This window comes from Crocodylus siamensis, chromosome 1, assembly GCF_052110815.1.
Source record: "Crocodylus siamensis isolate JL-2025a chromosome 1, ASM5211081v1, whole genome shotgun sequence".
Classification (NCBI taxonomy): domain Eukaryota; kingdom Metazoa; phylum Chordata; order Crocodylia; family Crocodylidae; genus Crocodylus; species Crocodylus siamensis.
Genome location: NC_143395.1, coordinates 419,085,610 through 419,107,366, shown reverse-complemented (window position 1 = coordinate 419,107,366; position 21,757 = coordinate 419,085,610). Strand labels below are relative to the sequence as shown.

Genomic DNA, 21,757 nt, shown 5'->3' with positions numbered 1-21,757 from the left:
CACCATCATGAAAAAGTGCAAGAGGTCAAAAGCTCCTAATACAGCTTGCACTGTTTTGTTTTTTTTCAGTCTTACAATCCAGTCCTTTATAGTTCCTTAATTGTGAGACACTATGGCATGGTATCAACAGTAGCAGAGCAGTCCTGCCCTTTCTCTTTGGGTCTCAGAGCACTTGTCTTCTATGTACCCAGTCACTGGATACGAGTTAGCAGAACTGAAGTAGATGTGGGCAAGCAGCTACAGAAAACAGAGTGGTTACTGATCCGACAGGAGCTGTTTCTTCAAGATGTGTTGTCTAGATATCTGGATTGTGCACTGATGGAGGAATGGAGAGAAAGCTGGGCCTGTTCCAGCCTTCGTGTCCTTGGTGAGATGGGAGATGAGGGTGCATAGGGCACAGGCATGCCCCCAGCAGACACTGCTAGTCAGCACCAATTGCAAGTGCGTGGGGCACATGCACGTGAGAAGTGGATTACATGGGGAAAAGACAGCTCAAAGCATCAGTAACAGGAGAGTAAGCAAGAGCCCCTTTTTTTCCACCGCACAGTAACTCTAAAACTCCTCACCAACAAACAGCTTCCCTTCTTCAAGTCCCCTTCTCTCCTGCACCAGGCAAGAGTTTTTTCAAGCTGTCAATAGGGAACTGCTCTCAAGTAGGTGCAGCAGCATGGAAGAAAGCATGAGGATGCTTATTTTAAAATCTTTACTAGTAGCTGAAGAAGGATGATGACTTGGGCTGATAAGGGGCAGCATTTTATTTATACTGAATGACGTGACAGATAGAGCAGGGACTGGTTGTGAATGGTCTTGAAAGTAAAGACGGACACTTCACATTTTAGATGGGATGGAAAATGGGGCCCCTGGGAGGATACAGAGAAGTGCTTGGAGAAATGACCTTACATGCAGTATTCTGAATAGATATGAGCTGGGCAAAAAACATGCCAGGAATAAAAACAAAAAGATGCTACAATAATTAAAATATGAGACGAGAAGGACCTGGATGAGGTCCTTCCTTACCCCTTAGGTACGGTTTTGATACATAGCCTGAAATTGTGGCAGACTTTTTTTTTTTTGCAGCAATACCATGTCACACGTTCTTTCCCGGTTTGCTGACAATGCAACGCTGTCACCTGGCTTCTGCTCTGCCACCCAAGATGGGGGTTACGGGTAGGCAGCAGTGGGACAGGCAACCGCCATGCTGGCATAGGGCACATAGACCAAATGCATTAGATCAGCAGTGTCCATCTGGCAGGCCGGATGGAGGCTGGATGCAGCCGGTGGTCCTAATTTGGCACCCGGGGCAGGCACGGTGGACACTATCCAGCTGCACAGAGGGGCGCAGGGAGCAAGCCGGCCCCTATGTTGCCCTGCAGGAGAAAGGAAGTTGGCCCACAGGGGAAAGGGGATGTGGACCCAGCCCCAATCCAGAAGCAGTGGGGAGGGTACATGGACTAGCCCCATACACAGGGTTTGGGGATTTGGCAGAAGGGGATGGTGGCACCAGCTAGATCAGTGATTCTCAGCTTTTAATCGCCTCCAGGCCCCCCTCCAAATCTTTTCTGAATTTAGATCTAAGGGACTTTCAAGCAAGATGCTGTGAGATTCAGAAAGGTTATGAAGGGAGGCCTTGAGAACGACTGGTGCAGAGACTAATCCTTTCCTGGTGGATTTGGTGTCATCTTTGTAACAGTACATCTCAGCACCGGTATGATTGCCACCAGTTTTAATCTGGAAAAAGAAGTGTGCCCCAGGTATCAAAAGTTTGGGAAACTGATATAGAGACAGCAGCAGATCTACAGAAATACCCATTGCAGTTGTACCAGTCCGGCCTGAATGTAAAGTGTCTCGTTTCCTTCCCAGGTACCGATGAAAACATTGCTTTGGAAATAGTCATCAGTATCTCTGTCACAGTCCTTATGCTTATTGGTATTATAACATCTAGAACTCGCCAATCTGCCTGCAAACGGCAGGTAAAAAATCATTAATGTTTAAATTATATAAAATCTAAGTTCAGTTACATGGCCCTCTCCCTTGGATTGCCGGAACATATTTTGACAATGCTTGCAGCAGAAGGACTCTGGTGTCCCCCTGCTTTCCCTGTGGCAGGCTCAGTCTCACGGCAGGGTTGACTGTGTAGTTTCAGCAATAGGTTAGACAAGGATTTGAATGGGATGGTGTAGATAGAGCTGATCCTGCCTTAGGCAGGGTTGGACTGGATGGGACCTCTGGAGCTCCCTCCCAGCCTGACCTTTCTACGATTCCCGATTACATGACAACTTTGACACTTCCAGCCCTATTTGGTCCTAGCCCATCCTTACAGTTCCTGCTTTCTCAAAACACATGGCAAATATTGCTTGCCAGCTGAAAAAGCAGTTCCTTTTGACCCACTTAATACAGGGGTGGGCAGCTATTTGGGCCAGGGGCCACATAGGGACTTGGGGTAAGCTGTCACGAACCGGGTCAACACCACCCCGCTGCAACCGCTCGCTCCCTGTGTGGCTCTGCTCTGCGCTCAGCCTGGCAGCTGGGAGCAGCATCCAGGGCAGAGCTGGGAAAATGGGGCAGTGAGAGTGCAAGGCCAGGGCCAGGAGCAGAGTCATAATCTGGTGCCCGCACTCCCCTGCAACAGGCGCCGGTTCTGCAGGCAGGGACGTGCAGGGAGCAAATTGCAGCTCTGCCTCCGACCCCACTCTGTGACTGCCTGCATCCGGGATCTTGGGGTAGTGACAGGATAGGACCAAGGGCTGGGGCAGAGCCATGATCCACTCCAGTCCAGCTATACACTGAGTGGAGGCAGGATGAGACGCATAAGCGACACCCTGGGCTGCCCCCACACTTGGCCTGGGTGGGACTGAAGGACCCTCCATGGCCTGGACAAAAGGCCTGGCCCATGGGCCGTATTTTGCCCACCCCTGCACTAACAGCTCCTTAAGTGGCAAACACGTGGTTACTAATAACCAATATCATGCGATGCCAAGAGAAACAACTACAGTCATTTTCCCTTAGCCATTCTGTCTGCATATACAGATGTATGCCCAGCGTGACCCTCACAGCAACCCAGTAGGTGCATCTACACATGCACTTTAATGCACCGTAGCCTATTTTACTGCGCATTAAGTGGCATGTTTAAAAAAAAGCATTCTATATGCTCTAATGCAAAGATACAGCCTGCAGGGTAGTGGAAACAGATGAGCTCTTTTCCATCACTGTTTTTGCAGCCACCGCTGCTTGTCTGTAAATCTTTCCCATTCACGACATTCAGGTTGAAAATGTTGTTTTCTGCAAGAAACATTGAGGGGGAAAAAATGGCAATTTTCATTTAGTTTTCTCTTGAGGAATCATTCAAGCTGTTACTTTCCTTCCATCTTTGGAAACCAGAAAATCAAGTTTTCCAGTTTTTGGTATTATGGGGTTTCAGTCCATTTCTCTCCCTCTAATGCTGTGTTTCTTTCCATTACAGAACTGAGGCGGTAAATTTTGGAGGCTAACTTCACTGGCCATCAGAACGTACCCAGTTAGATTTGTTCCAGTTTGATTATTATATAATCCAGCCCACAACTTAAATAAATCATCTTCAGTGTGGCTGCAAGAGTGGTTTGTCTCCTCCGGCATCAAGTGCTTTGGTTTCTCTTCTGGTAACCTGCTTCGATACCTTCCATGGTTTTATTAGGAGTTTGCGCTGCTAGCCAAACTTGAGTCTAACATCCGTCCTTTCTCCGGGATCAAAGTTCTGCTGAGAAATGGAGGAGTTGGAAATGGGACAAGAGGAGGCCAGCATCAGTCATCGCTCACAGGCTATGTTGGTTATTGCAATAAGTTTATTAAGGGGAGGGTCCGCCACTTTCCAAGACCAGTCTAACTTGAGTTGCAAAATGATCGACATGTTTATATATTTCATAGAAGTGTCCTTACACCGGGGTGGGCAAAATACAGCCCGCAGGCCGGATGTGGCCCACCAGGCCCCCCCAAAATTTAGAAAATTAATATTTACCAGCCCCTGGCCACCTATCATGTGGCCCTTGACAGCTTGCCAAAACTCAGTAAGCGGCCCCCTGCCTGAAATAATTGCCCGGCCCTGCCTTAAGCAGTCAGCTAGTCAAGACAAGGATCATTGCTATCCAAAGCATCCTAGACAAATCTGTATCTAACCTGTTCTTAAGAGCTTCAGGAGCAACCCTTACGGATATTTTAGGAAGCCCCTCCTCTAAATCAAAGTAATTGGAATGCATCTTAATAACTTAGATTCAGCCTTGTCATAAAAGGCACATCCAAATTTCATGCTGACTAAGCACGATGTGTATGTATGACAGGAGCTAAAAAAGAAAAGAGAGGCAAGGCAAGATTGTTCTGATGCTGCAGACTCAGCGGGCGCTTGTACACATCACCGTATGGCGACAGGCTACGTCACCCTATGGCGCGCTACAGCGACACAGCGAGCAGTGGGTCTACACATGATCAGCAACTACATTGCCACAGCGGCGCGCTCCCCTGGCATAATGCACCGCTGTGGCGACATAGCAGCCAGAGCTAACCCTGCGCGGTGTGCGTGGTGCAGTACAGGAGGTAACTGCGCCATGCTCGACTACTTCCCAAAGGAAGAACCCAAGCATGGCGCCATAGCAACATTGCCGTACAGCAATGGGTAGATGCACCCAGTAAGTAATTTTCAGATTTCTCACTTCAGTTACTCTTTTATATGAGACGAGTATAGAAGACTTCTCGAGGCTGAAAGATCATAAAACCATTCCTCCTTTTCATTTTATAACGTGATTTTGCATCGACCATGTTAAACATGAAGGTGTCGCAAAAGGGCGCGCAGAAAGAGAGAAAAAAGTTGAGCCGTTTTCCAAATGAGGCCAAGAGAGAAATACCATTTCTCTCAAAAGAAGGGAATTCCTGTAATCTTTTCTCTAAATGGTTATGGTACAGAGATGGTAAAATGAAGTTTGGCAAGAAAATACCCCTAAAAGTGGGGATTGCTTTTCTGCGTTTGCACAAAAATCAGCTTAGATCTTGAGTGGAAGTATGAGAACTTGAAAATCTCTTCAGCGATGCTACTCTGTGTTCAGATTTACCCTCTGCGTCTATGTGTGCATTGTGCTCAGGACAGAAGTGTTTGCAGGGGATTGTACAAATAGGCCCGCAGAATCATAGAAAATGAGGGTTGAAGGGACCTCAGGAGGTCACACCTAGACCAACCCCCTGCTCCAAGCAGGACCAGCCCCAACCACATCATCCCAGCCAAGGCTTTGTCTAGCCGGGCCTTCAAAACCTCCAAGAATGGAGAGTCCACCACCCCTCTGGATAACTTGTTCCAGTGCTTCACTACCTTCCTCTTGAGAAAGTTTTTCCTAATATCCAACCTCAACTTCCCTTGCTGCAACTTGAGCCCATTGCTCCTTGAACTGTCATCTGCCCCCCACTGGGAGCAGTTCAGCGCCATCCTCTTTGTAACCCCCCTGCAGGGAGCTGAGGGACAGTTACAAATGGGAGTTGCAAATAAAAATGTTTTTATTTTTTAAAGCAATAATTAGAGAATTCTCTCTGATTAAATGAATATTAAAGGTTGCATGGCCACGGACTGAAAACTCTGGAAACGGCAAAGTCAGAATTGCAGCAGCAAACCTAACTGCTATGCACACATTTCGGTTTCCGTCTAAATGAATGTCACTCGAGAAATCACAGCTGCAGTGTGGAAGACGCACATGACATCTGGTGGTCAGCCCTGTGCGATCGGTGGTTACGCAGCTGCAGAATTTGGGAGAGCTGTGCTTTGACCGATGCCGCTGCCCCACGTTTCATTACATCAGAGATCAAAAAACACTTGCAGTGGATGTCTGCAAGTCCAGCCATGCCCTAAGCCAAGGGCTGGCAACGATTTTGGCCAGTGCCAAAAACACCCGCAACCTCAACTTGTAAAAAGTTGGCATGCCAGGGTGGACAGCGGGGGAGCTGCAGGGGTCCCAATCCCTGGTGTGGCAATGCAGCCCTGGCCCCTTCTCTGTGCCCCCAAGGTGTGCATGCCAAGCAAAATCCCTGTGCATGCCACACTCTGGCACCCGTGCCAGGGTTGCCTACCCTAAGCCTTACAGAAGGAAGCCTCGGGTGCCCGTAGGCGTTTGGAGCGGGACCTTAATGATGCTGCTAGAGTATAGGTGTGCATCTGCTCGCTGGCAGGGCTGGTGTCCACCATGCAGGCATTCCTGGGCCCTGGAAGAATGGGGGCAGGGTTGTGAGCCAGTCCTTCCCAAGGTCTGCGCCATCCGTCCTGGCTTGTCTTGGTAGCTGGTACTTGTCACACGCCCATTTTGGGGGTGTGAGCTTCCCCCCCAGTGCAACCACCCGCTCCAAGGAACAGCCTGAGCTTTTCCTGGGGTAGTTGTCCATCCCAGCAAGCCTCAGTTCCCTTGAGCTTACACTGTAGCTGCAGCAGGGGAATCTCCTCCACCTGGACAGGTCGGTGACACTACATCTGCTCAGTGGTCCTAGGCAGGACCCCCTAATACCCTCCTGTAGGATGCTGCCTCGCGTTCCCCCAGGCTCACATCGCTGCTGGCACGGGAGCTGCTGGCACTGCTGTCAGCCCGAGGGCCTCGTAGAGTCAGCGACGAAACGATGGAGACTTCGCGGCAGTACGTGTGAGAGCTCTTTGCGGTCAAAACTCATTCCTCCAAACACGCTCTATTGCAGGAATGTTAGGACCGGCGTCTTGGTCCAGCAGTAACACCAGCACCTCTGTTGGACTCGATGTGACCTCCGGAGGTGCCTTCCAGCCCGATTTCACTGTGAGTTTGAGACCACGGGCCAAGAGCTAATGGCGGTGGGGTACTTGCATGCCCCAATGGCTCAGAGCTACACCCCCTGGCAGACCCTCCTGGGCACACACAGTCATGGTTTGGGGTTATCAGAGGTCTTTAGTAGCTGCCGTGGCCCTGCCCACTGTGAACTTGTCCAGTGCCTTTTGAACTGGGTTGTGTTCATCCTCCTGTGGCAGTGAGTTCCACCAGTTAACAAAGCACAGAGTGAAAAAAAGGGCAGTCCCTGGTTTGCTTTAAGTGACACTGGAGTGGGGATTTCTCTTGGTGGGGGTTAAGTCTGAGGGAACCATCTCGGCCACTGTCAGGGTGAAGGTGAGAGGAGCATGAGCTACATAAAACCCACTTGCGCAGCTCCAGAGGTTGGCCGTGAGACCCCCCTTGGGGCCTTCCAGTGTCCAGAGACACGGGGAGGCTGGGAGACGGGTTTGCTCTGGGTGCATCCTAATGCTCTGCACCCTCTTCTCTGCTTCCACCTCCAGGGACGTGGTGGAGGAAATGGTGAGTGGAAGCCTCTCACCCTGCGGGCCATGATTGCGCTGGTTTGGGGGGCTGCATCATGCTGGCTCGGGGGGGCAGCGAAGGTGTTTTTTGTGGGCGAGCAGCAGCATGGGCCAGATCCTGGATCTGTGTCTCCCACCACACCGAGTGGGGAAAGACCCTCTGTAGTGCCTGGGGGTGTGAGCCAGCCTTCCCCCGGGGCGGGGCGGGGCAGATCACCCACTGTGGGGCTGGCTGGGATTTGACCCTCTCCTCCTCTCCCCGTACCCATCCAGGTCCTGGAGCTAGCGATGGAAAGGGCCTCCAAGACGAAGATCCTCATCGATGTCCGTGCTGCTCCGGTGTGCTGCATGCCAGGGCACCCGGGCAGGAGGAAGCTGGGGGGGTGCCTGCCATGGGACAGGGCTCTGAGGAGGGGTAATGCGAAGACCTGAAAGCAGGGAGCTGGTTTCCTGATGGAGGATGGAGGTGCTTATCTTGGATGCTGCAGCTGGGGCTTGTCTACACTAGGGCAGCCTTGGGCAGCACTGCCGATGCCCGTGAAGTGGGGAGATCCATCCAGGCCACGGCTTTGCCTCTCTGACTGGCACGAGCTCCCTCCTCCAGGCCGTGCCCACCCCGGGCAGTGCCTACTGGGAGACTTGGGATTAAGCGTGGTCTCTTGCAACAGCTCTACAAGAAAGAGCCCTGTCCAGCTGTTTGCGAGGGAGGCAGAGAGGTCAGAGGGGCCCGATCCCAAGTGGTGTCTCCACGGCTATCGGAGATCCTACCCCCACCCCCAAACTGGTCTCTGGGTCAGCCATGATTCCCCCCAGGGGAAGGGGCCTGTCATCATCCGTGCCCCTTTGGCCACGTACCACCCCCCCAGCATTGTCCCTCAAAGCCCCTAGAGACGCTCTCGCTGGCCTGCAGGCTCAGGCGGACATATACAAGTCAGCAGGACCAGATGATCTTCATCCAAAAGTGCTGAAGGAGCTCGCCAAAGCCATTGCAGACCCCTGGCGAAACTCCTCCACAACTCGTGGCGCTCTGGAAAAGTCCCTGAGGACTAGAGGAGGGCCACGGTTGTGCCCATCCACAAAAAGGGCAGGAGGGAGGACCCGAGTAACTATATGCCAATCAGCCTAACTTCCACCCTAGGGAAAATCCGAGGAAAGTTCATCAAGGAGTCTATCTGCGAGAAGCCTGCAGAAGGAAAGACTGAACAGCCAGCATCACGGGCAGGTCTCGCCTGACCAACCTCATCTTCTACAACCAGGTAACTCGCCACCTGGACACGAGAGAGCAGGTTGACATTGTCCTCCAAACGGCCTTTGATCTGGCATCCCACAACGTCCTTGAGAGAAAACTGGAGGACTGAATGAGAAGGATCTGACCACAGTATGAATATGAGCTGGCCGTGTGATGCTGTAGCCAGTAGGGCAAATAATACCCTGGCATGCATCAATCGATGCATCTCCAGCAGAACCAAGGAGGTGATTCCCCCGCTGTACTCAGCACTGGTGAGACCGCAGCTGGAGGACTGCGTCCGGTTCTGCGCACTGCATTTTAACAAGGACGTGGGCAAGCTTGAGAGAGCCTGAAGAAGAGCCACCTGTATGATCAGAGTCCTTGAAGGCAAGCCATATGAGGAAAGGCTGAGGATCTGGGACTTTTCAGCCTGAGGAAAAGGAGGCTGAGAGGGCGCTTGGTAGCAGCTTACCTGCTACCCTAGGGGCGTACATCAAAGGCTCGGCGAGCAACCGTTCAGCAGGGCACCCGAGGGAAGAGCCAGGAGTAATGGCCGCAAACTCCTGGATGGCTGATTCAGGCTCAATGTGGTGTTAGGCTGCATCAACAGAAGCGTTAGGTGCAAGACACCAGAGGTGATACTGCCTCTCTACTTGGCACCGGCTAGGTCTCATCAGGAGTACTTGCGTGTAGTTTTGGGCTCCATATTTTAGAGAATTTAAAGAGGGCCCAGAGGCAGATGTCAAAAATGATAAAGGACTTTGAAGGCAAGTCATATGAAGAGACGTGGGAGGAAACAGGCATGTTCAGCTAACCGAAAAGGGGCTTAAGAGGAGACATAATAGCAGTTTTAAAAAATCTGGAGGGACTCGAAAGGGGTGATTTGTTTTAGGTGTGGAGAAAAAGGGCACATAGTGAGATACTGTAACAAGAAAGGGGTAAGCAAAGGGGCCCACGAGTTTCCCCATGAAGAGCAGACGGACTGCAGTTTCAGGAAACACAAGGGGCCATGGTGCAAGGCCAAACCCATAGTCGAGGTAAAAATAGGAGACATAATTGCACCCGCTGTTGTCAATACCTGCTGTCCCCGTGTTTAGGTCATATCTAGTGACACCAGACATGGGAGAATTAACAACGTGGGTCAGTATGGTCTGTATACATGGGGCTCCGTACACATATCAGAGGAAAAGGCTAAGGTTGACAGTATTAAACCAAATGGAAGAAACTGTGGTAAGATTAGCTGAGTCCCGGCCCTGCCCTACGCTTTTAGGTACAGACTGGCCTTACTTGCAAAAAGTGGTCACAAAAGCCATGGGAGAAATAAGTACCCAAGATTATGTGAAACAGATAGAGGGGGAGGAAGAGCCAGAAGGGGAGGAGGAAGGAATAGATCTTGATGATATAATAGGGGAGGGACATTTTAGAGAAAACCAAAAACAGGAGTCATTGTCCCAAAACATCTTTGAAGAAAACCTAGCCAAGAGGGAGGAAGAGGTGCTCAAACCTGAGCTGGGGGAGATGACCCCTTGTTTCAAGGTAAGAAACGGGATACTGCACCAGATAGACAAAGGCAGGGGAGGAGAGGAAGCAGCTCAAATCCTGGTGCCTAGACAGTACTGGTTACCATTGTTACAAATCACTCACGCGTTACCCATGGGAGGACATTTGGGCCGAGATAAAGCAGAAGCCCGGTTGAAACAAAGGGTTTTTTGGCCAGGCCTCTACAAGATTGTATAAAAAATACTGTAAGGAGTGCCCAGAGTGCTAAAAAGTCTCCAGTTATAAGCCCGTGAAGGTCCCGTTAATACCAATACCCCAGGCAGCTCGTCCATTTGAGAGAATAGCTTTGGATATTGCGGGACCATTTCCAAGTAGTAACGTGGGATACCAGCATGTGCTAATGATGGAAGATTACACTACGAAGCTCCCAGATACAATACCTTTAAAGAATATTACAACGCCTAAGATAGCAGAGGAGTTGCTGAAGTGGGTAGTGAGAGTGGGGATTGCCCAAGAAATTTTAACAGACCAAGGGAAGACATTTATGCTGGGAGTGTTAGGAGGGGTGTGTAAAATTTTGAAGATAAAACAGCTCAAAACCTCCATGTACCACCCCCAAACTCATGGACTAGTAGAGAGGTTCAACCGGACGTTGAAGGGTATGCTAAGGGCCTGCATTCAGGGTGACCCGAGGAAATGGGAGTCCATTATTGTTTGCAGTCAAAGAGGCTCCCCAGGCGTCCACGAGGTGTACCCCATTCAAACTAGTTTATGGACACAAACTGAGAGGGTTGCTCAATATTATTTGTGAGAGGTGGTCCGAGGGGTCACCAGAGGAAGGGAGACAACCCCGATTTGTGCGAGAGCTTCAGGAATGGTTGGAGAGGGCACAAAAACCTAGGACTTAGCCAGCAGAGACAAAAACGAAATTGCGACTCCCATACCAAAGAGAGAGATTTGAAAGGAGGAGACTGGGTTTTGGGGTTGCTGCCAGATAGCAGCCGTAAAGTGTTGTCAAGGTGGCAAGGCCCTTCCCAGGTGACTAGGAAGTTGGGACCCGTAAATTATGAGGTACAAAGAACAAGACACATTAAGAGGAAACAAAATGACCACATTAACATGCTGAAGAAGTGGAATGACAGGGAAGCATGGTTGATGCAAGGAGCAATAGGAGATCCAGATGATATAGGACAGGGATGGGAAAAATACGGCCTGGGGGCCAGATCCGGCCCACCAGGCCATTCTATTTGGCCTGCAGGGTCCCTCCAAATTTAGAAAACTAATATTTATTTGCACCTAGCTACCTGTCAAAGATGACAGGAGCCAGGGGCAGTAGGACCCAGAGGAAGCTAGTGGCAGGACCCAGCAGCAAGGTCTGCCCAGCCCTGCCCTCCCAACCAGAAACCTCTGCCTAATCTCTGTTCCTGCTTCCCTGCGCCAGAGAGGGAAATGCAGTTCTCAACAGTTTGCCAAAACTTGGTAAGCAGCCCTCCACCTGAAATAACTGCCTGCCCCTGATATAGGAGATCCTAGAAAATTAGACTTCATAACAGGAGACCCACAGATAGGAGAGAAACTGTCCACTAGAGAGAGGGAAGAACTACAATGGTTGATATCCAAATTTCCCAACGTATTTAGAGAAAAACCCGGTAGAGCCAAGGGCGTAGAACATGGTATCAGGATACCCCAGGAGTGTATCATCAGAGATCACTGCAGAAGATTACCACAGCACTTACAGAGAGCCATTAAATGGAAAATTGCACAGATGCTGGAGGCAGATATTATAGAAGAGTCAAAGAGTCCATGGAGAAGTCCACTAATGATAGTCCCAAAGCTAGACGGCACTATCAGGGTACGTGTAGGTTTTAGAAAGGTTAATAAGGTAGCAACTTCTGATGCTTTCCCCATGCCTCAAATAAAAGAAATGCTAGAAAAAATCAACCAGGACAAATATATATCGACACTAGATTTGACAAAAGATTACCGGCAAATAACCATGAATGCTAGGGACAACAAGAAAACAGCTTCCAGGACCCTGTGGAATATATATTTAAGAGTATGCTGCTCAGCCTCCATGGAGTGGCAACGTCTTTCCAATGTTTGATGGATAAGATGTTAGCTTCTCATCAAGATTATGCATCATCTTATATTGATGATACCATAATCTTTTCATGAGACTGGAAACAACATTGTTAACATTTACAAGCTGTTCTGCAAGAACTCTGAAATGCAGGTTTAAAGCTAATCCCCAAAAAATGTAGTTTAGGGCAAGAGGAAGCCAAGTATCTGGGTTTCCAAATAGGACATAGTCAGATAAGACCACTAGCAGACAAAGTGGAGGCTATAAGAAGCTACAAGGTACCAAAGACATGGAGGCAACTTAGATCATTCTTAGATTTCGCGAACTACTATAGGAGATTCATCAAAAAATTTTCTGAGATTGTGGCCCCACTTATATACATGACAAAGGGTAGGCTCAGACACTTAAATTGGTCCAAGCAAGCAACAAGAGTCTTTGAGGAAATCAAACAATTGCTCTGCCGAGCACCAGTGCTATATAAGCCTGGACAAAATCCCTGTGAGCCAGATGCGGCCCACAAGCCATATTTTGACCACGCCTGCACTAATAGCTCCTTAAGTGGCAAGCACTTGGTTACTAATAACCAATATCATATGATGCCAAGAGAAACATCTCAAGTCTTTTCCCTTAACCATTCTGTCTGCATATACAGATATATGCCCAGCGTGAGCCCCACTGCAACCCAGTAGGTACATCTACACATGCACTTTAATGCACAGTAGCGCATTGACACGTTAAAAAAATGCACTATTTTGCTAATGCTCAGTAAAACAGGCTACTGGGCACCAAGCTCACACTGCAGTTTCACGAGGGAAGTTGCCTTTTGCCGTCCACACCCGAGTTTCCACATCAGCCGGCACAACCCAGCCTTCCTGTCACCAAGTCCAGCCAGCTCCGCACCCACCGCGAGCCCTCGGCTGATGCCCCCGCTCCTCCCAGGTCCTCCCAGACCTGCCACCCAGCACCTCGGGGTGCGCCCAGCACCGCAGGAGCTGCCCACCAGCGAGACGGGCGCCCCGCGCCCCTCCCAGGACGCCGAGCCCCCAGAGCCACACGACGGTGACGGAGGAGCATCGTGGTCCGCTGACACGGAGGCTTTTGAGCCGCAGCGAGCCAGGAGGTCGCGGTTAAAACGGTCCCGGGCAAGGGCAGCGGAGCAGGTTGGGACCCTGTGCCCGCTGCCCGTGCGCGCCTCCTTCCTGCAAACCTCCCTGGGGCTTAAAGAAGCGGATGACAGCAATGAGCCCAGGGAGCGCCGGAGGCAGCGCTGGCCCCGAGCTGTTGACGTCCTGCGGTGTCGGTTTACCTGACAGGTAACAGCTGGGGCATTCAGGAGCTCGCGAGCTGGACCCGGAGGAAAAGGAGGCGATTCTCCGCTGAGCTGGAGGCACCTTGGCGGGAAGCAGGGTGCTCAGCCCGGCGGAGCGGCTTAGGTGGGGCCGGGCTTGCTCGGCGCTTGGTCACGACTCGCAGGCTCGTTCGTTGCCCTGAGGCAGCAGCTGGAAGGCAGCTGGGGTCTGGGGCAGGCTGAGGGGCTGCACTGGTCAGAGCGGTGCCAGCAGTGATTCCTCCCCTCTGTTCGGCACTGGGGACGCCACATCTGGAGTCCTGTGTCCAGCTGTGGCCCCAGGACAGAAGGGATGTGGACACATTGGAGAGAGTCTGGTGGAGGGTGGCTGGGGGTCGGGGGGCATGACTGGTAAGAGAGGAGGGAACTGGGCTGATGTTGTCTGCAGAAGAGAAGACCAAGGGGGGATTTGATAGGTGAGGAGAGGCTGAGGGAACTGGGCTGATTTGGTCTGCAGAAGAGAAGAGCGAGGGGGATTGAATAGCAGCCTTCACCTCCTTGCAGGGGGGTGCAAAGAGGACGGAGCTGGGCTGGTCTCAGTGGGGGCAGACGACAGGACAAGGAGCAATGGGCTCAAGCTGCAGCAAGGGAAGTTGAGGTTGGATATTAGGAAAAACTCTCTCATGAAGAGGGTGGTGAAGCACTGGAGCACCAGAGAGGTGCTGCAACCTCCATCCTTGGAGGTTTTGAAGACCCAGCTAGACAAAGCCTTGGCTGGGATGATCTGCTTGGAGCTGGTCCTGCTTGGAGCAGGGGGTTGCACTGGATGTGACCTCCTGAGCTCCCTTCCAACCCTCGTTTTCTATGATCTTATAATTTTTATTCCAACCGTAGAGCTTATCCAATAAAAGTTAACAACTAGTTAGACAAGCTTTTGAGCGCAGGGCTTTCTTCATCATTCTGCATCCCGACCGTGCATGCAAGGACCGAGAAAGATTCAGGCAGGACTTTCTGGGAAAGGACTCAAGAAACGTGCCTACAAGGATGTTGCTACCATGCTAGAAAACACCGTGAAGTGCACAGCCAGTCTCAAGGAAATCCAAATGGCAGACGTTCATTTTTGACTACCCAAGAGGCTAGAAGCATCAACGCATGGAAATATCTGTTCCTTTTTTTTTTTTCGCAAGGTATGAAACCAATATAACCATGGTAGAAAGTCTTCTGGTGCAAAAAGAGACCTTATCTATTCCCCGGCCTTTATCTGCTAAACCTACTGCACACGAGGTGAACCTAGTTGCACGGAAGTGCAGCACCTGCCCTCTAGTATAGTTTACTGTGGGGATGCTGCGCATGCGCACCGGGCGGCTTGAGCATGGGGGAAGGGAAGCAGCTGCCGCTTCCTCTTGGCGCGCATGCGCACCCGCCGACATCAGAACGGGGAGGGGGAGCAGAACCCTCCTCCTCCTCCGCGCGCGCATGCGTGTTCTTCAGCTGCAGCCGGCGTAAAGCCCCGACTCCTTCCCGCGCATGCGCGCCAGGAGGCTCGGGCCCACACCGTCCCCGCCCCCCTGATTCCGGGTTGGGGGCGGCCACGTGACTGGGAAGGGCAGGCGTGCCGGAAGTGACGCGAAGGAGACATGGCGGCGCCCATGGACGGGGAGCAGCTGCCGCAGCAGGAGGAGAAGGAGGAGGAGGAGGAGGAGGAAGAGGAAGAGGACTGGGTGTTGGACTCGCTCGCGCTGTGAGTGGGCGGGGCCGGGGGTGGAACTGAGCCCCTCCCACTCCCCTTTCCCCCACGTGACGCGCCCGCCCCGCCTCCCAGGTACGAGGAGCTGCACGTGTTCGACCTGCAGGAGCCCACGCGCGTCCTCGAGTGGAGCCGCGGCCCGAGTGAGCCGGGGCTGGGGTTGAGGCCTGGGGAGGCGGTGGGGGCGGGGCAGGGGGAGGGGCAAGGACAGGGCCCCCCCCCAGGCAGCAGGTTGCCGCGGGGCCGTGCCTCGGGGCCCCGCAGGCCGCGGCGCCTCACCCCGTCTCTCCACCCCCAGGCCTCTTGGTGGCTGGATACGGCAGCTGCAGCAGGAGCGAGATCCTGCAGCTGGGGCTGCCCCCGCGGCTCTGCGCCCAGGAGAAGCAGGTGAGGGTCGGGGGCAGCATCGCGGGATCCAGCTCTGGCCCCAGCCGAGGGCTCCCCCTGCCTCCCCCCCACCAGAGGCCTCGTGGTGCCCTTTGCACGGGTGCCGGGAGCGCTGCCTGCGTGTCCGGTGGTAGTGACGGCCCATCTGCCTCTGGCTTGCAGGGGTTATGTCCAGAGAGGGACTTCAAGGTGGAGCGCGGAGGGTTTTCGCGCGGCCCAGTACATGGCTTGAAGCACGTGCCAGACACCAGGTAGGTTGGTAGTTACGACGTGTGACAGTCACGGCTCTGGCTCGCTTACTTCTATTTTCTCATCTCTCTCTCCACTACTGTGGTGTTTCCCGTTGCTTCTCGCTGTCTCCTCCCTGTGTGCTGCTGTTCCCTGTGGCCTCTTCCCTGATGCAGCCTGGTCTGCTTGGCCCCGTGCACCCGGTCTCCCCCCGGCATGGTCTGTACCTCGCTCCTGTCTGCCCTCAGAGGTTTATCTGTGGCATTTACCTCTTGCTGGGGCAGTCGCTTCTCCCTCCTGTCCTGCTTTCCCCGCTCTGGAGGCTGATGCTGGAGGGCTTTGGGGGGTATTGGCCTCTCTGCACTTGCTGTGCTGATGTGACCTGGGGAGGGGAGGCTGGAGGAGCCAACAGCAGCTGTGCAGAGGAGGCTGCCCTAGCTCCACTCCCTCTCCAGCAGCTGCGAGGTTGACATGAATACCCCAAGGCTCTTGGCTGTCTAGGCTCTCGCAGGGCCTGTGGGAGGGCTGGGCCATCGCCAACCTCTCCATCCTGCAGTGATGGTCTCACCTCGGACACGTTTTCGATCTGGCATTAGGACACAGGTTGGGTTTTTTGCTGTCTTGATGGGACGACAACGGGAAACATTCGGCTGGGGACCTCGGCTCTGCCCTGACCCGGCTTCTCTTTAGGCAGCGCTTGCCAAAGTGTTTTGAAATTAGAAAATCACTTTTATTCCCCACCTGAGGTGGTTCCTGTAGGATAATGCAGAAAAAGCCATTCAAACATTTCGGCCACCACAGCCAGAAACCCCCTGCGTTAGACAGTTCGTGAAGGGGTTCCCAGCCAGCTCCTCAAAGAGTTCGTATCATCTGCAGCGTCTCTGGTTTTAGCCTCCTCTGGGTGGGGAACATCCCTGCCAGCAGACAGGCCTCATGCCTCTGTGCAGGCTTTGCCCCTGCCCCGAGATCTGTGCCACCATGCACACGGCTCCTGGCTCGGCTCCTTCCCTCGGGGTTTGTTCACGGTGAACAGAACAGTCTTGGTGCAGCACTGCTAGAGCTGCGATCCCAGGGCTGCTTTCACCTGCCCAAGGCCTGTAGGGTTCCCCAGTCTGGGCTGTGCCCAAATGTCTTGCAGAGATGCGGCAGGGCTGGTGCAGCACGGCAGTGGCCAAGCCGGGGTGTGAGGAGGCACCAGAGCAGGCAGGCCTGGCCTGAGGGTTTTAGGAATTACCCAGGGTTACCAAGAGTTACCCGGGATTACAGATTGTTAGGGAGGAGGTTCAAGCTGGACATCAGGAGACATTACAGTCGGAGCTGCCAGGCTCTGGAATGGACTCCCAAGTGAGGTGGTGCTCTCTCCTACCTTGGGAGTCTTCAAGAGGAGGCTGAACAGATTTGGCTGGGGTGATATGACTGTGGCACCTGTTCCTGCGCAGGGCAGGGTGTCAGATCTCATGATCTGTTTAGGTCCCTTCCACCCCTAAGAAATATGAAGCTATGAGGGGCAGGGTTGCTCCCTGTTGCTGAAGAGCTCGCATCTCTGTCTGTCTTCCCAGCTTGCTGGTGACCAGTGGGCCCCCTGACAGTTCCCTGCAGGTTTGGCAGATGGCAGCAGAGGACACTGGTAAGTGAACCTGTCTATGAATAATAGCTGAGTGGTGCAGCACAGGCACCTTGGGATCTGCCAGATGCAAAGCTGTCGTGCTCCTCGGAGGTTTGCTTGCTGGTGCACTGGGGGTCTGGGAGGGACAGGATGTTAGCCCGGCCACCGAAGCCCACAGATGTCCTTGGGGTGAAAGACTCGGCAGCCTTGGTTGTCCTGGAGTGGAACCTGCTTGTAGCCAGGAGCACTGTGGGCTGAATGCCTCTGCCTGCAGGGCGAGGGCAGGTTGCGTCTTGGAGGCCGTGCCATCTCTAGGACAGCGGTGGGCAGTTAGTTGGGCTGCAGGGCTGCTTGAGGAGTTTCTGTGAGCTGTTTCCAGGGCTGGGTCCGTCATCGTGCAGAGGCAGAGCCGTGACCCGCACATCCCTGCAGTGGCACCAGTTCCACAGGCTGGGACATGTGGGGAGCGGATCACGCCTCGGGCCCATGCTGTCGTCGCCCCGTGATCTCAGCCCGTCCATCCAGGTCCCGGATGTCACTTCCCGCCCACCCACGGCCCCAACCCCTCTGCCCGGCTTAGCTCACCACACTGTCCAGCACCCTTGGCTGTGGGCACAGGTTGGACTGGCAGCAGCAGCCAGGCAGCGAGCCACCACCGCGGAGCCTGCCCGGAGACTGAGTCTGGCAGCGACCCTGTCACGTGCCTGGGACTGGTTGCACGCACCAAGACTTGGGCTGCCCCCTGCTCTTGAGCCGCGCAGGCGCAAGGGACCCACCATGGGCTGAATAAAATCCCTCGACAGGCCAGATCCTGCCTGCAGGCTGCATCTTGCTTGCCCCTGCTCTAGGAGGTGGCTTGTGGCCACAGCAACTTCACTCCGGATGCCCATGCTGCCATGGCCATGCCTCTGCTAGGTGTGAACTGGGAACTCCCTTCCCCTCCTGCCGGCCCTGACATCTGTTCCCAACTTCCTCCTGCAGCTGCAGCCTGTTGACTTCTGCTCATTGGTACTGGTGGCGGGGCGAGTCCCCTGCCCTGCAGGCGTCTGCTTGGCTGGACGCTTGGGTTCGTGCTCCTCCCCTGGGGAGGCAGCAGAGCCCGGTGGCTGTGGCACCAGCCTGAGGGCCGGGAGACTGGGATTCTCATCCCACTTCCCACCTTGGACCTGCCTCTCACCAGGCAGCTGCTCCATCACTCTTGCAAGCATTTGCACGAAGCCCATTCGTTTAGCAGGTGCTGATCTGAGAGCTGTGAGCAGGACAAGATAAAGGGCTCGATGGGTTGTCAGCTATTACAAGTTGCTTCCCCTGCCCTGTGTCTGGTCGTGGTGTTTTATCTGCCTTTGTAAAGCCACTTGGCATCTATGGCTCAGAAGTGTCATCAATTTTATTCTGCTTGTAGTGACTGCAAACCACTAGCTTGACACTTCCCAGCTTGGACTTGCTGGGTTTCTAACTAGCCTGTCACGGCATGTCCGGCAGACACGGTGCTTCTGCCTTGGAAGAGAATTGAGTCATACAAGGAATCGGTCGGTTTGTATGTCTGCATGCTGACCAAGCCTGTCTGTGCGGTAGATCAGCAAGGCCTCGCACTGTAGTAAAGCTCTTCTCTTTTCTCTCTCATAGATGTTATTAATTTTATAAGTACCATCCCTGCGGGAAATGCCAGTGAGAAATCTTGGGCCAAAATTGCAACTGCTTTTGCTAGGAACCCCTGGGTGCTTCATGGCTCAAGAGTCAGCAATGTCCAAGTTACAGAGATCGAGTCGAAGAGAAGCATCTACAGAGCAGGTATTTGGCCGCAAAACGCTGCCTGCCTTTGCTGTGCTGGGGGTTGGGCAAGGCAGGGTATCAGTGCTCAGAACGGGTGGCATATGGAGGTCATGCTTTAAATGCTGAGATTCCTCCTCCTTGGGTGTCAAACTCCCATTGAAATGACTTGTTATTCGGCACTTAGATACCCTTTGTGAACCTGGGCCAGTCCTGCTACTTCCCCATGCTGTGCAAATGGGAGTTACCTCTGTTCAGGAGCCACCCTGAGCATGTGGTGGGAGCCTGGTGCTGTGGGAAAAGAGGACAGCACCACAGGGTCTGTGTTTGCCCCTCTGTGTTCCCATCACGACTGTTGGCCGTGAAAGGTGTGCGACCCCACGGTTCTTTTTGCACCATCTGTAGCTGGGGGTTTGGATTCATGGGTGACATTCCTGTCAGGGCAAAGGTCTTAAGTGAGACTTGTGTGGTGCCTCAGCCTTGCCCCAGGAGCTGCACCCAGGGCTGGACGTTACCCAGGGACAGCAGAACGATCCCCTGCAAGGGTGGGTGTAGGGCAGTCTCCAGCCCTCTGTGGTCAGTCGTGCTGAAAAACTCTTGCCCCTCATTCATGAAGTTGCCTCCAGGGAGACGGCCCTAGTACCCGCTGAGGAGCGCGCTCCGGCCCGCTCGTTTGTCCTGCCCCTAAATAGAGGCTGGAGTAGCAGCCTCCGAACCGTGCCGTTCCCTCTGAGTCCTGAGCTTCTTCCTTCTCTCCGAGCCTCTAGCAACAGCGACGAGGTCGGTGGCCTGGAGTTCCTGGACTGCAACACATTTCTTGTCTGCTCCATGAAGGGACGACTCAGCTTGGTGGATATTCGGCAGCCACCAAGTCCTTTGGAGGGTGCGCCCGTCTCGTCAGCCCTGGGAGGAGAGCACTGGTGCATGGGCGTGGGGCACAGCCCTGACGGGGGGGCACTCACTGCAGCCTGCTTCTCATCTGGGGGGCAACTCATGCTGATGGATTTGAGAAGTGGCTCAACGCCTCTGAAACAGGCCACGTGCAAAGTCCCTGTGCCTGGGCAGAACACGGAGTTCCTGGGTGTCTCCTGGGCTCCAGCCCTGGAGGGATGCCTTGCTGTTTCAGGTGAGTATTGGGAGAAAGGGGAAGGCTGCATGTGTCTAGTGCGATTGACTCTGGCTCAGTGCCTGGGCCCACAGCAGTCTGCATCTCTGAGGCCATGCGCTGACCGGGCTTCTGTCATGGCTTGCAGTGGAGTCGGGCAGCGGTCATTGCAGAGTACCCCTCAGCAGCTGCCACCAGCACTGCTCACAGGGATGCAGTTTCCTTCTGGCCAAAACCAGCCCTGACTCTGGTAGCTGCACAAAAGCCTCTAACCAGGTGTCTGCCCTGGTGTGTTTCTTCCCTGACTTTCCAGAGAGGGCACTGAACGAGAGCTGGATGTAACTGGTTGAAGGGGCCATAGGGCTTCCTGCTCAAGGCTTTGTACCAATTCTGTTGTTTCTTTTAACCAAGGCTTTGACGGGACCGTTCATGTCTATGACACAAAGAGCTGGGATGACTCCAGCCGGGAAGCGACCCCACTGTTTGTTCACAAAGGACATGCCTTCAGTGGAGCGGGCAATGGAGCCGTGGTCACAGCACACACGTGGCATCCGTGGAAACCAAGGACTCTGCTGTCGGCAGCCAGCGATGGCTCCCTTCATGTTTGGGACTGGATGGATCCTTGCAGCAGTTAACATGCCTTCTCCTAGGACCTCGCTGCCATTCCTGCAGTCCTCTTCACAGATCTCGGACTGCCTCTGCACGGGCAACTGTGAAGGTTGCTTTAGGCTGACAATCATGGTCAGTAATCCCAAATTCAAGGACTACTGTTGTCAAACCAGCGTTGTTTTGGGAGCAGTTATCCCAGGTGTGTTGTCCCATGGCCCATTACTCGCTCTCAGGCAGCTGTTTTGTTTCCTGGTTTCCAGCCCTGCAGACGAAGGTTGAAAACCTTCCATGTTCTTGCTGGTCATCACGGTTATTTTACATTAAAAAAATCACCTACTCCAGAGCAGTGTTGCTTACCCAGGTCTCACGGGTCAGGTGGGCAGTGCCTAGTCCATCTATGGATCAGTTCTAGCTGGTGGTCTTGATCCGTCCCCAGGGCAGGACGGTGAGGCCCCATCTGACCATGCGAAGAGGAGCAGGGGGTAGGCAAGCCCCATGGAAGAAAGGGGCCCTGACCCAGCCCGTTTTGCGTGGGGGGACCTGACCCAGCCCAGGTGAAAAAAGGCTTGACTTTGTCTGGTGGTGTAGGGGGGTGAGAGAGGTTGCTGAGCTAGATGGACCTTTGGTCTGTGGTAGTATAGCTTCCCGTTTCCTTAAGCCCTTTACCTGTACGACATGAAGTTGAAGCACAATGCTAAGTAATAAGCACTTCTGGGGAACTCCAAATGCCACAGCCAGAAGCACCATGACTTCTCCTGGTACGGGACAAGCAATTGTAGCAGCTCTCCCCTGGAGCTTCATTTTCACTTCAGAATCAGCCCTGTCCAAACCAGCCCAGACATATCCAAAATTAAACTCTTCATAAAACTACAGTCAACCCTTGTGCAACAC

General features: G+C 53.3%; 2 protein-coding genes across 2 annotated transcripts in view; both read left to right on the top strand.

Annotated features, from left to right (window-relative positions):
- Positions 1–3,379, top strand: part of LOC149875504 (disintegrin and metalloproteinase domain-containing protein 20-like) — a 69,288-nt gene extending 65,909 nt beyond the window's left edge. Inside the window, exon 19 of the mRNA XM_090030893.1 lies at positions 1,861–3,379. Coding sequence (XP_089887019.1) covers positions 1,861–1,985 — 125 coding nt within the window. The 3' untranslated portion in view covers positions 1,986–3,379. The remainder of the gene's footprint in view (positions 1–1,860) is intronic.
- Positions 3,380–14,029: 10,650 nt separating this feature from the next.
- Positions 14,030–21,203, top strand: WDR73 (WD repeat domain 73). Its single transcript, XM_090030894.1, has 8 exons — positions 14,030–15,155; positions 15,237–15,304; positions 15,460–15,548; positions 15,711–15,799; positions 17,336–17,403; positions 19,009–19,173; positions 19,913–20,278; positions 20,669–21,203. The coding sequence occupies exons 1-8, from the start codon at positions 15,052–15,054 to the stop codon at positions 20,890–20,892; spliced, it is 1,173 nt and encodes a 390-aa protein (XP_089887020.1). The 5' UTR covers positions 14,030–15,051; the 3' UTR covers positions 20,893–21,203.
- The last annotated feature ends 554 nt before the right edge of the window (positions 21,204–21,757 follow it).